This window comes from Triticum aestivum, chromosome 7D, assembly GCF_018294505.1.
Source record: "Triticum aestivum cultivar Chinese Spring chromosome 7D, IWGSC CS RefSeq v2.1, whole genome shotgun sequence".
In the NCBI taxonomy this organism is placed as follows: domain Eukaryota; kingdom Viridiplantae; phylum Streptophyta; class Magnoliopsida; order Poales; family Poaceae; genus Triticum; species Triticum aestivum.
In genome coordinates this window covers 579501887-579517750 of record NC_057814.1, presented here as the reverse complement: position 1 = coordinate 579517750, position 15864 = coordinate 579501887, and the positions used below count along the sequence as shown (strand labels likewise).

The 15864-nt window shown below is 47.1% G+C and overlaps 1 protein-coding gene and 1 long non-coding RNA gene across 2 annotated transcripts; both read left to right on the top strand.

The window, feature by feature from the left end:
* The first annotated feature begins 338 nt into the window (after positions 1 to 338).
* Positions 339 to 1893, top strand: LOC123166815 (uncharacterized). Its single transcript, XR_006483707.1, has 3 exons — positions 339 to 378; positions 1117 to 1223; positions 1868 to 1893. It is a non-coding gene; the product is annotated as an uncharacterized lncRNA (long non-coding RNA).
* Positions 1894 to 7234: 5341 nt separating this feature from the next.
* On the top strand, positions 7235 to 9884 carry LOC123166814 (uncharacterized). Its single transcript, XM_044584623.1, has 5 exons — positions 7235 to 7612; positions 7699 to 8061; positions 8290 to 8463; positions 9033 to 9086; positions 9200 to 9884. The coding sequence occupies exons 1-5, from the start codon at positions 7325 to 7327 to the stop codon at positions 9743 to 9745; spliced, it is 1425 nt and encodes a 474-aa protein (XP_044440558.1). The 5' UTR covers positions 7235 to 7324; the 3' UTR covers positions 9746 to 9884.
* Positions 9885 to 15864: the final 5980 nt, after the last annotated feature.

Sequence of the window (15864 nt, the reverse complement as noted above, 5' to 3'; positions counted from 1 at the left end):
GCCGCCCCGACAGCCCCGCCTCCGCCCATCGGGTAAGCCAACCCTACCTCTCCCTCTCCCTCTCCCTCGCGTCCGACTCCTTGGTTCGTTCGTTCTTTGATCCCAGGCGGTGATGTTTTTATTTTTTGGTGCGTTCGTGTCTGTGCAGGATCCGCTCGTGCCCAAGGACTGGACAGGGGAGGCGCTCCCGGCCTCGGACGAAGAGAAAGGTGCCCTGGGTTTCTCGGTCAGATTTGTGATTTCGCGGTATTGGTTTGGTGTGCTGTGTACCTGTGGTTGACCTCTCTGCTGCTGGTTGTTTCAGGTTTTGTAGAGAGCACATTGCCGAACCAACAGTTGGTAGATGGCGATGACACAGATGAGGAGCTTAGGCGAGAGGTACGCCTACCATAGCACCGTTAAACGAATTTCTGTTACTTTTTCAGTCACATGCGTGAGGAATGGCTGTGTTGTGCGGTTATTGTTACTGTCAGGTTGTAGCTCTAGGTCTATTGTGCTGTGGCTGGCCTCTCTGCCGCTAGTTGGACGTCCGTGTGGTACTGTTTCAAGTTTTGCAGAGAGCACAGGCTCGAATGAACAGTGTGTGTGGAACAGATTCTTGTCTGAATTCTCTTCTTGTGGGAGTATGAACTTGCTTGCAGTATCTTGGAGTATCAACTTGGAGCATCTGGTTAGAGTAGCATCTTGCAACACATTCGATTACTCCAGTACTGATAGTTACTGTGGCATCTTGCAAACTGGAGTAGTTAGAGTAGCATCTTCGATTAACTAAATTGATGATAGCTGTTGTTAAGTTGGGACTTGCAAGCAGTAGTGCTTGCAAGCAGTAGTTCCCTCTTCTTATCTCTTCTTGCTTGCAGTAGTTTAATTTATGATTTGTCTTTGGTGGAGTATTTCTTGAACTGTGTTGTATTCCTGTGACTAAATAGTGAATCCAGTTACAACAAAGCATGCCAGTACTTGTCATTGGTGGAGTAGTTTGACAGTGAGGATTAGTGATGTTCCCAATTAATTTGGTGTAGTTTTGGAAGCTCCGGCTCGATTTCTATCATTTCTAGACAGAAGATATTTATATTTTTGTGAATTTTCCTGACTGCAGCCAATTTTGCTGTGCAGAACACTACTTCAGTTAATACACTATCCAGTACTGCTAGTTCTCATCTCACTTGTTGTGCTTCTTGTACTGGGAGCACTCTTTGTTATCCCAAGATCTAACATCAAAGGTAAAATGGGTACATATCTTGTCTTGTTGTATTTGCAAGTTTGAAACTGGATTAGCATCTTGGAGTATTGTTGTACTCCAATAGACTAAACAGTACGTACTCCAATACTGATAGTTAGAGTAGCATCTTGGAGTAGGGTAGTCCACATTTGTCTAACATTAGACCAGATTATTCCGATTAGTCCACATTTCATATTATTCTTGGAGCACTGTACTATAGCAGCAGTACTGTATTGTAGCAGCAACATGAGTAAACTGAATACTCCTTCATATGCTTGGTTCCTTCTTATTCTTCCTCAGATTGTGAAAATGGATTCATTCCTTCTTTCGCACTGCACTGTACTATAATATAGGTCATCTTTCGAATTAATACTCCAAAATTTATCAGTATTGGAGGATTGATTGTTTCCAAATCAATACTCCTGGGCATCATTCATGGCTGTCTAGTAGTCGACATACTTCTGGTTCCATTTAGTATATGCAGGTAGTAGCAGCTTAAGTGTAATGGAGCTGTTTTGTTACTCTATGCCTACTTCGTTACAGTTTGCATCATCTCCTTGTCGTTTATAGCATAAACGCCTTCACTATTCTTGCTCTGAACCTCTGATCCTGATACTGATTGTATTTGTCTTGATGGAATTATAGGCAACATGGTGAATCTAGCACAGGCATCGTTGGCCATCCTCTTCGAGGCTGTGTTTAGGTGATTCCTCGGGTAGCCATGACACTACTCTGGCTGATTAGTACCCAGTGGCATGTTTGTAATATTTACAGGGATTTTACTTGTAGAAATAATGCTCATGGTATATTTATATGTCCTGCAGCGCATGCTCTTTTCGGTCTATACGGAATCTTGATATGGTGTTTTGGCAGCTGGGATATTAGATTGCACTTCTTTATGTGATTTACTCATGTTGGTACTGCTTGTTAAGTGATTATCTTTATGCCCTTGCTACCAGTACAATGGTCTATACATGATTGCTCTGTAACTTGTCTTTTCCGGAACAGTTTGCTTGGTCCTTCATATCTGACTATGTAATGTAGAAGCTCTACTTTATCCTAACAGTTGCATGTAGCATTGTGCTACTATCTGTGTGATGCTAAACAATACGCTCTTAATCTGTTGCTATATTCTCAAGTGTTGTTTACCATTTACATTGTTTTTACATTTGCTATATTCACAAATAGTAGTAGTGTCTGGTCTAGATAAGCAAACAAGTACTGTAGTAGTGTCTGGTCTAGATAAGCAAACAAGGTATGATCTATGCAGTTGTTGATCTGAATTGTTTGTTTCTGGGCGGTGTAGGATGAGCTGCAGCAGGACAACCTGTAGCGGAAGAACTTCGAGGACAAGATCAAGGAGAACCAGGAGACGATCACCGGTTACCTCATCCTCGTCGGCATGGTTGGCTCCTTTGGCAGACCCCTCTTTGGCTCCGACCAACTTACTTTTGTCGCTGGTAGCAGCATTTCCAGGTACAGTTGTGTCCTGCTCTCTTGCCCTCCGTTTAGTTTTTGTTGGAGTGTGCATGGTGGCATCCTGAGCCTGCACTGTAAAATATGCTTTGCCTTCTTCATGAGCTGGCACTATAAATTTTGCTTTGTCTTGTTGATAATGCCATATGTCCTATGCAATCAGATTACATTTCTGTTTGTTATGGTAGTATAAAAAATATTGGTGTTGTCGTAATTTTCATAGTGTGTGCCTTTCATTTCTTTATTTTGATTGTTTCCATTTGTATTCTATATGCTTCTAATGGCTGATCCTTCCAATGCCAGGTGTTGTGTGTTCTGGAAGATGGAAGAGGAAGAAAATTTATTTTTGTTGAACTATTTATTTTTTTATTATGTTTGTTGTACATATGATTTATAGTTCTGTATAGGAATATGATTTGAGAATCATTTGTATGAATATGGGCCGCATATATGTGAATGGGCTGAGAAGTGTACTGGACCAACTCCCAAGATTGAATTATTATTTGACTGTATAAAAAGGCTGAATGTAAACCAAAAAATGCGCTGCACAAAATAGTACATATATTCTTGGAAGGCCAAACGTGCATAAAAATTGATGGGCTGAATAGTTGGGCTTGGCCCATGTAGCTGACAAAAATTAACAGAAATAAATGTACTAAATGGGCTAAATTGTTGGGCTCGGCCCGTTTAAAACACCGAACTGGACCGGGCTGATTCTTATCCACGTCAGCTTGCCACGCTGGATCCTACGTGGTCTGGGGAGGCTGCTAGTGACCAAAATTTTGGTCGAAGAACCAACGACCTTTTACAGAAGGTCGTTAATTTCAGTTTACGACCGCCAGCTTTTGACCTTCTGTTTTTGGTCACAAAAAGGTCGCAAATGAAAAACTATGACCTTTCAGCGGCCAATAGTGAGGGTCACAAGTTGACATATTTCTTGTAGTGAATCACAACATGCCCTGCAAAAACAAGTTAGACGTCTGCTACTTCGTTATTGCAAGTATTACGTGGCTGCTACGGGCTTCTCACAAGAACCGTTCTTACCTATGCATCAAAACCACAACGGTTATTTATCAAGTTTGTTGTTTTAACCTTCAATAGGGACCGGCCGTAGTCAAATTCGATTCAACTAAAGTTGGAGAAACAGACACCCGCCAGCCACCTTTATGCAAAACTAGTTGCATGTTTGTCGGTGGAACCGGTCTCATGAACGTGATCATGTAAGGTTGGTCCGGGCCGCTTCATCCAACAATACCGCCGAATCAAAATAAGATGTTGGTGGTAAGAAATATGACTATCGCCGCCCACAACTCTTTATGTTCTACTCATGCATATCATCTATGCATAGACCTGGCTCGGATGCCACTGTTGGGGAACGTAGCATGCAATTTCAAAAAAAAATTCCTATGCTCACGCAAGATCTATCTAGGAGATGCATAGCAATGAGAGGGGGAGAGTGTTTCCACGTACCCTCGTAGACCGAAAGCAGAAGCATTTGACAACGCGGTTGATGTAGTCGAACTTCTTCTCGTTCCGACCGATCAAGCACCGAACGTACGGCACCTCCCAGTTCTACAAACGTTCAGCTCGATGATGTCCCTCGAACTATTGATCCAGCAAAGTATCGAGGGAGAGTTTCGTCAGCACGACAGCGTGGTGATGGTGATGGTGAAGTGATCCACACAGGGCTTCGCCTAAGCACTACGAAGATATGACCGGAGGCGCAAACTGTGGAGGGGGGCGCCGCACACGGCTAACAATTGTCGGTGTGTGTTCTAGCGGTGCCCCCCCTCATATATATAGGTTGGAGGGGAGGAGAGGCAGCCAAGGGGGCGCCCCAAGTAGGAGGAATCCTACTTGGGCACCTCCCAATTCGGCCTCCCCCCTTTCCTATTCCTATTCGGAGTAGGAAGGGAAGATGGGGAAGGGGGAATCCTATTCCCTTTTCCTTTCCTCCTCCCCCCTTCTTTCTCCAATTTTACCAGCTCATGTGGGGGCGGCGAGGGGGGCACCAGCCCCTTTGTGGCTGGTGTGTTTCCCCTCTTGGCCCATAAGGCCCATATCTTTTGCCGGGGGTGCCCGGAACCCCTTCCGGTGAACCGATAAGTACCCGGTGCTTCCCGGAACACTTCCGGTGTCCGAATACCATCGTTCTATATATCAATCTTTACCTCTCAACCATTTCGAGAATCCTCGTTATGTCCGTGATCTCATCTGGGACTCCGAACAACATTCGGTCAACAAATCACATAACTCATATAATACAAAATCGTCATCGAACGTTAAGCGTGCGGACCCTACGGGTTCGAGAACTATGTAGACATGACCGAGACACCTCTCCGGTCAATAACCAACAGCGGAACCTAGATGCTCATATTGGTTCCCAGATATTCTACAAAGATCTTTATCGGTCGTACCGTAATGACAACATACGTTATTCCCTTTGTCGTCGGTATGTTACTTGCCCGAGATTCGATCGTCGGTATGTTCATACCTAGTTCAATTCCGTTACCGGCAAGTCTCTTTACTTGTTCCATAATACATCATCCCTCAACTAACTCATTAGTCCCATTGCTTGCAAGGCTTATTATGATGTGCATTATCGAGAGGGCCCAGAGATACCTCTCCGATACTCGGAGTGACAAATCCTAATCTCAATCTATGCCAACCCAACAAACACCTTCTGAGATACCTGTAGAGCATCTTTATAATCACCCGGTCATGTTGTGATGTTTGATAGCACACAAGGTATTCCTCCGGTATCCGGAAGTTGCATAATCTCATAGTCGAAGGAATATGTATTTGACATGAAGAAAGCAATAGCAATAAAACTGAACGATCAACATGCTAAGCTAACGGATGGGTCTTGTCCGTCACATCATTCTCCTAATGATGTGATTCCGTTCATCAAATGACAACACATGTCTATGGTTGGGAAACTTAACCATCTTTGATTAACGAGCTAGTCTAGTAGAGGCTTACTAGGGACACGGTGTTTTGTCTATGTATTCACACATGTATCAAGTTTCCGGTTAATATAATTCTAGCATGAATAATAAACATCTATCATGATACAAGGAAATATAAAATAACAACTTTATTATTGCCTCTAGGGCATATTTCCTTCAGTCTCTAATTCAAGACCCGCCGACAAAGTATTCAATAAAGTTTTTGCTGCCTACACTATCCCATGTCTAAGGACTAAAAAAGGCCTAGTCGTGAGGTGGAGTGTTAAAATATATTTCCTGCATGTCTCCATCATTTCAGACTTTTGAATAATTGACGGGTGCATGAATTAAATAAATTATGTTGCGGCGGTCCCTCGTAGGTTGGTCGGCTTGCAATGAAGAAGTTCGGTCTTCAACCCCGATTCGCCCCGGATCCGGTCCTTGTGGCTGAGGTTGCCTTTTCTCGGGTGGTGGTTTAGAGCGGTTCTGGGAGCAACTACTAGCTGGCGCTGCGGCCACGCCGAATACATCGCGTTTGGGTGTCGATCCCCTTGGTGGAGGCTTCAATGGGGTTCCCCTCCCTCCCACCCTGCCAAGAAGCTTAGGATTAAAGCCTCAAGTCCCCTGTTCCGACCCACGATGAGACCTTGGTGCGTGATCCTTCCTGAAGGCATCGTCCGGGGAATGCTCGAGTGGTGGACGAGTTGGTGGTGGTTCGACGATGACGTGAGTTGGCCTGATCTCATCTTCGATAGCCTGCCCGGGATCCAAGTGCGGAGGGTCCCTGTCGCTGGTGCGAGGGGATCGGGGTCCCTTCCTCGGTGCCGGTAGTATGCCTTGGGCTTCAGTGATTCCTATCCTCGCCCGACGCATGGTGCTGCCCCCTCTTGGCATTCTCCGTGGTTTCATCACCTTCGTTCGACAGCTCCCGTCTGACATTCTACCTTGCCACTACATGCGACGTTGCTTGTGTGGTCGGTTTTTCGTTTCACATGGGTCTGCTCCTGTTGTCTCTCCTTTGGTAACTTGGGCACTTAGATTTGGGTTCTAGGGAGAACCACTCTGCCGGCCGTCGGTGCGGCACTCGTCAACCCTAGGTGAAACGGTAGTGGCCCTTTGCGGCGGCGGAGTGAAATTATTTTTTGTCCCGGTTTTGGTCCTTTGGTGGTAGTCGGCAGCATAATACAAAAACGGTGGTGCCCTCCTCCCGTATCCTTAGTAAGGTAGTTGGTGTTGGCGTAGCGGCATCGTTGGCAACGGGTTGTGTGCTCTGGGCCACAACACGTTACCTTTGACTTGTCCTACTGAGCATTTTGTATCTTTACTTTCGTTTTTCGTTAAGTTATTATCATACAATTCTGACCGGTTGATGGCGTTGTTAATTTCGTTTAAAACAACAGTAGTGTTTGTCATTACAAGTAATGTTCGAGGCAGGATGGCCTGAGGTTCAAATACTTGTGAGGTGGACGTTGCGTGTAGGTAGCACAGTAGAGAGGTCACTGGAGGCGGTGTCCCGCCCAGCCCAGGATATTAAACTCGTGCGCAGCAGGGTAGGTGGTCAACATCAAATGCAGTCCTCCAAACCAATTTATTCCGCAGCAGCTCCACCCACTTGCACTTGCTGAGCGCTCATCATCACCATGGCTCGGATCCAAGGAGAGGTACGTGAGTGAGTGATATGCTCCCACTCCCACATCTTCTTCTAGTCCACATCTTCCTCCCCCATCCCCTGCCTGGCCCTGCCCCCCATTTACGCGCCCGGTGCGTACATTCATGCATGACGCACACGGCCATGAAGAGGAGGAGGCGGCATGGCCAGCCTCATCATCTTCACCTCCTTGTCTCCCTCCTCCTCCTCCTCCCCCTCCTCGACTGCACCTGTGCGGCTCTACCGTCGGCGCCCAAGATGGCAAGGATCCAGCAGCATCTGGACCGCGCCAACAAGCCGGCACTCCGCACCATACAGGTACTCCATCACTTCCCTCCCACACAGTCCCATCTCCCATCACAACTTTCCCTAATATGTATGTGGTGAACTGGTGATGGGAGCAGAGCATGGACGGGGACACCATCGACTGCGTGCCCCGGCACAAGCAGCACGCGCTGGACCACCCGCTGCTGAAAAACCACAGGATCCAGAGCGCGCCGCCGCGCATGCCCGCGTCCGCCACCGCCACCTTCCGTGCTAGCGAGGCGGCGTCGGGCAACTCCACGACCAGGGCCAGGGCGGCGTGGCAGACGTGGCACCACGCGGGCCACTGCCCGAAAGGCACGGTGCCCGTGCGGCGGACCACCGCCGAGGACGTGCTGCGCGGCGGGAGGTCGCTCTTCCGCTTCGGCCGCAAGCGGCACCGCCGCGACCGCGCGGCACGCGCCGCCAACGCGCCCGACGTCGTCACCGGCAACGGCCACGAGGTAGGCTCAGTCGACCTCATCGTTTCTTCTCCATCAATGATCTTGGTTGGCATGAATGATCCGGGCTAGCTCTAGCCGGGGTGGGTGGCGCGCAATAAGTAGCGCTGCCATGCTCTGCCCTGGGTGGTGAATGATGCATGGCTTTCATCCATCCATGCCGCTAGCTGCTGCTGGTAGTACTGGTCCGTTGCAGCCAATTAATTTGCGTGAGTTGGATCGGGTGTGCAGCACGCGATCGCGTACACGGCGGTGGGGCAGCAGGAGGTGTACGGCGCCAAGGCGACCATCAACGTCTGGGATCCGGCCATCCAGGAGCCCAACGGCTTCAGCCTCTCGCAGCTCTGGCTGCTCTCCGGCTCCTTCAACGGCTCCGACCTCAACAGCATCGAGGCCGGGTGGCAGGTCACTCCCACTCTTCCATCCCATATTTCCATCTCAGATTCTCAGTGATGATTCATCTCGCTTGACATGTTCATTAACCGTTGTAGTAACTTATTGCATCTGCATGCACGGTAAAAAATCATTGAGATCTGCAGCGCGGGCACATGGCGCCATAAATGCGTGCACATCTCGACTCGATAGATCGATTCCGTTGTGTACGACGGCCGCTATAGTTTATCCTCTTCTCTTCATTTGAGGTCAACCCATTCATATGGAGAAGTACCCCAACTTGATATAGTACTACTATAGAAGAATCCATGCATGTGGGAAATATATATAGGGATATATATATATGTAGTCCCCGCAGAAAAGGGAGAAATATATATAATGGGACTGTACACTTGGCTGCAGTGCAAGACAAAAATCGCTCAAAAAAGTGCTAATGAGTTGTGGTAATGGACACGCTCAGCTCAGCGCTAACTTTGGATCTACTCTAGCAACATGCATGATAAGCACTGCATGCATGCACATGTGCTGCTTAATCGATCTGCATGCGTGAAAGCTTACAGTTTACGTTTCTTTCTAGTCAGGTCAGCCCTGAGCTGTACGGTGACAGCAGGCCAAGGCTCTTCACGTACTGGACGGTGAGTCAAATCTCAAAGGATTCTTCCATCCCACTAAATCCTTCTACTACTCATAATAATCAATTAGTAGTAACTGACAGCTGCATGCATGTTGCTCTTGCTCTGACTGACAGAGCGACGCGTACGAGGCGACGGGCTGCTACAACGCGCTGTGCCCGGGCTTCGTGCAGACCAGCTCCCGCGTGGCCATCGGCGCCGCCATCTCCCCGGTCTCCTCCCTCGCCGGCGAGCAGTACGACATGACGCTCCTCATCTGGAAGGACCCCAAGCTCGGCAACTGGTGGCTCAGCTACGGCGACGCCGGCGCCTCCCAGCTCGTCGGCTACTGGCCCGCCGAGCTCTTCACGCACCTCTCCGGCCACGCCAGCATGGTCGAGTGGGGCGGCGAGGTGGTCAACACCCGCCCCGACGGCGCGCACACCGCCACGCAGATGGGCTCCGGGAGGTTCGCCGCCGAGGGGTTCGGCCGCGCCAGCTACTTCCGCAACCTCGAGACGGTGGACGCCGGCAACAGCCTCGCGCCCGTGTCGCTCGACGCCGTGCAGACGCTGGCCGAGGACGGCGGGTGCTACGACATCAAGAAGGCCTACGACGAGCGGGACGGGTGGGGCACGCACTTCTACTACGGTGGCCCGGGACACAACCCGGCCTGCCCCTAGCCTTAGCCGAGGTGTAGAACAATCAACAACGACACGCATATGCATGCACGCATGCATGCTGATGTACATTTTGCCTTGCTTTTCGGCGACTTGATCGCTCTCACCACTCAGCCGATCGTGATCAGCGACGTCTTGCTAATTCTAGTGTTAGTTGTACCCGCACACAACAGCAATCGCAATTGCAGAGCTCGAGCCTAATTTTGACAAAGGAAGTTCCTTTTTGAAGCCGTTGTTTCTGAAACATTACACGGTAAGAGTATCTCAGGACGCCTCATACGCCTGCAGACGCGCTTGGTCAGTGACCAAACAAGAGAGAATAGAAAAAAAGGTGACCCAACTCGACCCCTCGTATCATCTTTATATGTCCGGGCTGTTTGCGAACCCTCATATCCATCTCAAATGAATGTAGGGAGGATATGAGGGCTCTTTCTCTTTCTTTATTCATTCTTTTTTTTCTTTCTCTTCATCTCCACCAATCACGTGCAAGTGACCGGATATATGAGGAAGAAAATGAGGATTGTGGCTGCGCAAATGGATAAGTAGGGACTCAAAACAGACACACCCGGTCACTAACCAGATACGTCCGCAGACGTTTGATGGGTCGAATTAGAGGTACGTATCTGTAGATGCTCTAAGCTTGGGCATAAAATCCAAAGATCAAAGTCCAAATCCATAAAGACCGAACTAAAATTGGTTATCAAACTGGAAGACCAAATTATTTGGTTGGATTAGTCTTCTTCCCTGGATGACCGAATAACCGAGATAGATCGCATTCGTACAATTCTTTATCTATTTGTGGCATAAGTGGCGCAATCCCCGGTCTTCTCCAGATGTTTATGGCACAATTCTGATTGAATACATGATATACACATGTTGTCTGAACATCTGACTTTTGGTTGCATACACCTGTTACCCATATCTGTTGTCTGAATTCCGCTTACATGCATCACTACTATAATATACATGAATCTGAGTTGTACCATGGAATTTGGTCGGAACCGAACACCATCCTATAAAGACTGAAGATTAAACAGTGGAGAATGGAGAAGACCAAAATAATTTTGGTCATCGATTATTTTTGAACAATCACCGGGCGGGGGGGGGGGGGGGGGGGTCCCCACCTGAATATATTACTCAAAGGCCCAACGGGCAAGTTATATCAAGGGTTACAACGAGAGGAGAGGTATAGGCGCCAAGACACGGCAGCCTCCCTACTGACGGGGTCCTTAAATCTGAAGGCCCAAAGCGTAAAATCCGAAATAATGTTCCGAAGAGTATCTAGGGGTGTGTGTAGCTCGTTGCGGAAGACACGAGCGTTCCTGGAGTCCCGCAGCTTCCAGAGGATGGCGAGGGCTACGGTAGGCCAAATGTTGATGTCGAGGCCGACCGGCGTAGTAGTATCCCAAAGAAGGTCGATGGAGTGGGGGGGGTTGCAGCCCTATGAGGGACCAAACCTGTGCCGCGCGTAGGCAAAGGATGGCGACATGCGTTGCGTTCTCATGAGTGAGGGCGCACCGCGGACAATCCGAATCAGAGGTGATGGTCTTACGATGTAAGTTCGCCTTCGTACTCAACCTGTCACGACAGAGAAGCCAGCCGAAAATCTTGACCTTGATAGGTGCCTTGGAACTCCAGATGTACCATGCGTTGAGATTAGGGCGGCAAGAAAAGCTCGAGGCTCGTGAGCCGCTCGAGATCGACTCGTTTTTTGACTCGACTCGAGATCGACTCGAAAAGAAACAAGTTGAGTTTGAACACTTTATGTAGCTCGATCAAGAAATGAGCCGATCTTGAGCCAATGTTGGCTCGCTCGATTTCAGCTTGATAGGTTGACATAATATTATTATGTTAAATAATCATGCCTTATATTAAATGGAAATACAATAATTTATTACCATCTATGTTGTCCATAATTTTTCTTCATTTTATTTACCAACGAACATGGAAACTTAACTAAGTGCAGAGAAAATTTAGGCCTCATTATGGCACGTGGTCGACTATGTGTTAAATAACCTATATTTTTGGCAAAGTTCCCAGCATATTCACCTTAATTTTTTAGTTTTTCATCCATAGATTCATATTTTTTACCATCTCATTTAGCTCGAAACTAGCTCGAGCTTCACTCAGTTTGAGCTCGCTCAAATTTTCATATGAGTTGAGCTGAGCCAACTCCAACTCGCTCGAGCTCGACTCGTTTGCAGCCCTAGTTGAGATCGATCTCATGGTCGGAGGAGAGCAACGAGTAGGCGCACCTCGAGGAGAAGGAAGAGCCGTGGTTGAGGAACTTGTCGTCGGGCGCGTCGTTGGTGGTAACATCCTGCAACATAGACAAAACAGACGCAAGCTCTACAGAAGCAACATTGGTTAGGCGGTTCCGCAGAGTAGTGAGTAAACCATAATGCATGACATATGAAACCAGGACCGAGGGTGAGGTGGAGTGGGAGAAAAGGTGTGGGTAGGTGTCAGCTAGCAGAGTCGGAAGAAGCCAAGCGTCGAGCTAGAAGAAAGTGGATGTGCCATTGTTGGTAAGGACAAAGGAGATTTTGCGGAGGGTTCGAATTTGTTCGTTTACGATTCTCCATAGGTAGGAAGGGCTGTGAGGTTTGTTTTCGAAGTCTAGAGAGTAGTGCTGGAAAAACCAGTTGACCCATGGTAAGTCTGTTTTTTTGGAGAAGTTTGAAAGCAAATTTCATTAGAAGGCAATTGTTTTGGAGAAGCAGGTTTTTGATACCTAGACCCCCAGGAATTTTGGGTGTGCATACATTTTTCGAAGCAATAAGGCACTTGGCCCCGGAGCAAGTTTCGTCGGCAGCCCAAAAGAAGGATCTACGGATGGCGTCTAATCTTTTGATGATCTTCTTTGGGATCCTAAAAACGGACATGAAGTGAGTGGCAAGGGCGTCGAGAGTAGAGGAAATAAGTGTTAGTCTGGCTCCGCGGGAGAGCAGTTTAGCCGCCCAACCGGATAGGTACTTTAGGAAGCGTTGGATGATAGGTTCGAAAGCAGAGGAGGGCAGGCGCGTGTGTGAGGGTGGTAGGCCGAGGTAAATTAGGGGGAAGGAGGAGGGGTCACAACCAAAGGTGGCGGCGATGTTGTGGCCAGTAATGGTATCCGTGTTGATGGGGACGAAGGTAGTTTTGTGAAAGTTGATGGTGAGACCGGTAGCGAGAGCGAACTTATCCAGAATATCTTTGAGGGTGGTCGCGGCTTGGGTAGAGGTGTGGGCTATGATTAGAGTGTCATCAGCGTACTGGAGCACAGTAGGCGGACGATCCATGTAGATCGGGTGGCAGAGGTTGTTCGGAGAAAAAGCCCGTAAGATTAAGCGCTGGAGCAGGTCGGCGATGATTATGAAAAGGTAGGGGGACATGGGGTCTCCCTGTCGGAGACCGTTTTTACAGTTGATCCAAGGGCCCGGCTTCCCATTTAGGAGGAGTGCTGTCTTGCTAGAGACCAGTAGCTTTCTGATCCAACTAATAGTTTTGGTCGGAAACCCCCTAGCGAGAAGGATAAGATTGGTCATCGATTATGAAGGACCAAAATCTTGGAAGACCGGAAAGATTGGGCCGAGTAAGCCGAAAAGACCGAATGCTTGGGCTTACTTGGTGGCATTCAAACATGTGGCCCCGGTTATGGGCCAAGGCACGTAATCACCTAAACCGGACCCAATAACCAATTGAGGTATGCTTGGTTGGCGTACAAATGGATAAAATCATCCTAATTGACTTTTATTCTTAAAAAAAACTACCAAATTGGAGTTGAACCAGACGAAACGAGCTGCAATTTAGATTCATCCGGATCAACTCCGTACCGGTGACCGAACCGGTAAGCCTGCCGATTAAGGTTTTAAAACTATGGTCTTATTCAGATGACCTCAACCTTTTTCCTCTTTATAAGCCTTTTTTCATTTTTAGAAAACAATAATATATGCCTCTGTGCATCACTCAATATGGAGGCCAAAGGCCTTCTCTCTTAAAAAATACCTCTTGTTGACACATTTTATACTCTAGATTTTTTTTCATATTTTGTCAACTAAGATAGACAATCATGCACTAGATATTTACGAGATAATAAAAATAGTGTTCTCTGCTAGGATATTTAAGATTCAATAAAATAGGCGAGAACACACATATACACACATACATAAACAAATGATCTAATACATCTAAGAGGTACCAATTCATTAGTGGAGACATGCGGTTTTAACCATTTGATTAGTATAAGAGGATTCAGTCTAATTTACAAACGATCATTGTAATTTAGATTATGACTACTCTCTTTTCGACATTGTTCAAATTTAAGGCAGATTTTTTTAATAAGTCATGAAATTATAATGTGATTAATTATGATAAATATAGCAGAAAATGTATTATTTCAAATTATATGTTGGTAGAACTATGTGAAAAATAAGTAAAAAATTTAGTATAAATAAGTTAATACTGGTGTTGCTTTGTTGTTATTCGTGCATTCACCAACAATCTTGTCATCGGTGGAGTAATTACTGATGTCAGCGTATCATTAGTGTGGTTCTCATCCACTCTATGCCTGTTGTGGAATGAATGCTGTAACGTTTAACGAATCGCAATCATGAAAATAAACTTGGTTTCCGATCAAGATAAGACAAGAGAATGAACGTTAAACCACACGTCTGGAAATGACCTCATCAGTGTTCACGGAAGGTATGGGCTACCCTAGGTCTAACTGATTGTACGTAGGGCCTCGTGAATCATTGTCGTCAAAAATAAAGAACAAGAAGAGCGAGGAAGAAGGAACTTAGGTCTAAAAGATAGAACATGGAAGTTATATCTGTGTTTGTTGATTGTGTTTTGTTTAATCAGGCATTAGCACTCATCTATTTATGAAGTGGGCGAACTTCCCATATAAGAAAAAAGGACTCCAAATCTTACCATAGTTAAGTAACTTAGATTTTGGGGGTCTGAGACAATAATTCAGTTTTTGGGACCCATGAGCCGCATACGACCCCAGAATAAAATGATTTAAAACTAAAAGTTGTTCATATCGACGATAGGTGTCTAGGGACGGGTCCCCTGTTTTGGTTATAGTCAAGTTGGTCTTGTTTGAATGTAAAATTTGCCTGTATCCTTTGATTGAGATTATTCCAAAATATGAATATTTCGTCTCGACAAATGAAGAAATTTCATGTTGAGCACTTTTCCATTTCAGGTTCTTTCACTACTAGGAGAAACCTTATAGGTAGAACCTTAACAGTAGCGCGGGGTAAGGGTGCAACGCTACTGCTATATAGCAGTAGCACGGGGGGCCTGTATGAGTGCTACATGTAAGTGTGTAGCAGTAGCGCCCGCTCGTGACCCCCCGCTGCTGCTAAGTGGTCCCCTCCTCACTTACCGGGCCTACCTGTAGTAGCAGCGTTGGTCATGAGCCCGCACTACTACTAAGGCAATTAGTAGTAGCGTAGGCTACCCTACACGCGATGCTACCGCGGCCAGCCCGGGCCCAGCTCACCGGCCCCACTTAGCAGCAGCGTGGGCTATAGACCCGCGCTACAGCTAAATGGCCTAGCAGCAGCGTGGGTTGGTGCCCCGCTACTGCAAATACCACCTTATTTTCTCCGGGCGCATGGCCTCACTCTCCCTGTCCACTCTCTCCATCCTCTCCATCTCCCCCCGTGCCGCCCCTGTATTGCCTTGCTCCGCCGCTGTCGTCCGCTGCTGCCGTTGCCTGCTGCCACTGTCGCTCCCCCGGTATGTCTCACTCCCACCCTCTCCCTCCATCCCTCCCTCCACCCTCCCTTCCTCCGACCCTCTCCCTCCACCCCTCCCTCCTTCCTCCCTCCCTCCGTCTTCCTTTGGCCCTCTCCCTCCCTCCTGCATTGCATAAATTCATGGGTACATAGATAGATAGATAGATAGATAGATAGATAGATAGATAGATGGATGGATAGACAGATGGATGGAACTAGATTTTCTTTAGTAATGCTTGGATAGATAGATGGATGGATAGATGTTAGGGTTAGAACTAGGGTATTTTTGGTAATATAATTTTTTGGTAAAAAACTAGTAATATATTTTTTAGTAAATGTAGGCCTTTTGAATAGAATATAATAGTAAGTGTAGAATAGAGTAGCAAAATTAGAAAA

Coding starts and splice junctions, on each gene's coding strand:
- LOC123166814 (XM_044584623.1), top strand. CDS start 7,325: ATGCTCCCACTCCCACATCTTCTTCTAGTCCACATCTTCCTCCCCCAT. Junction 7,613..7,698: donor CGGCACTCCGCACCATACAG/GTACTCCATCAC, acceptor TGATGGGAGCAG/AGCATGGACGGGGACACCAT. Junction 8,464..9,032: donor GCATCGAGGCCGGGTGGCAG/GTCACTCCCACT, acceptor CTTTCTAGTCAG/GTCAGCCCTGAGCTGTACGG.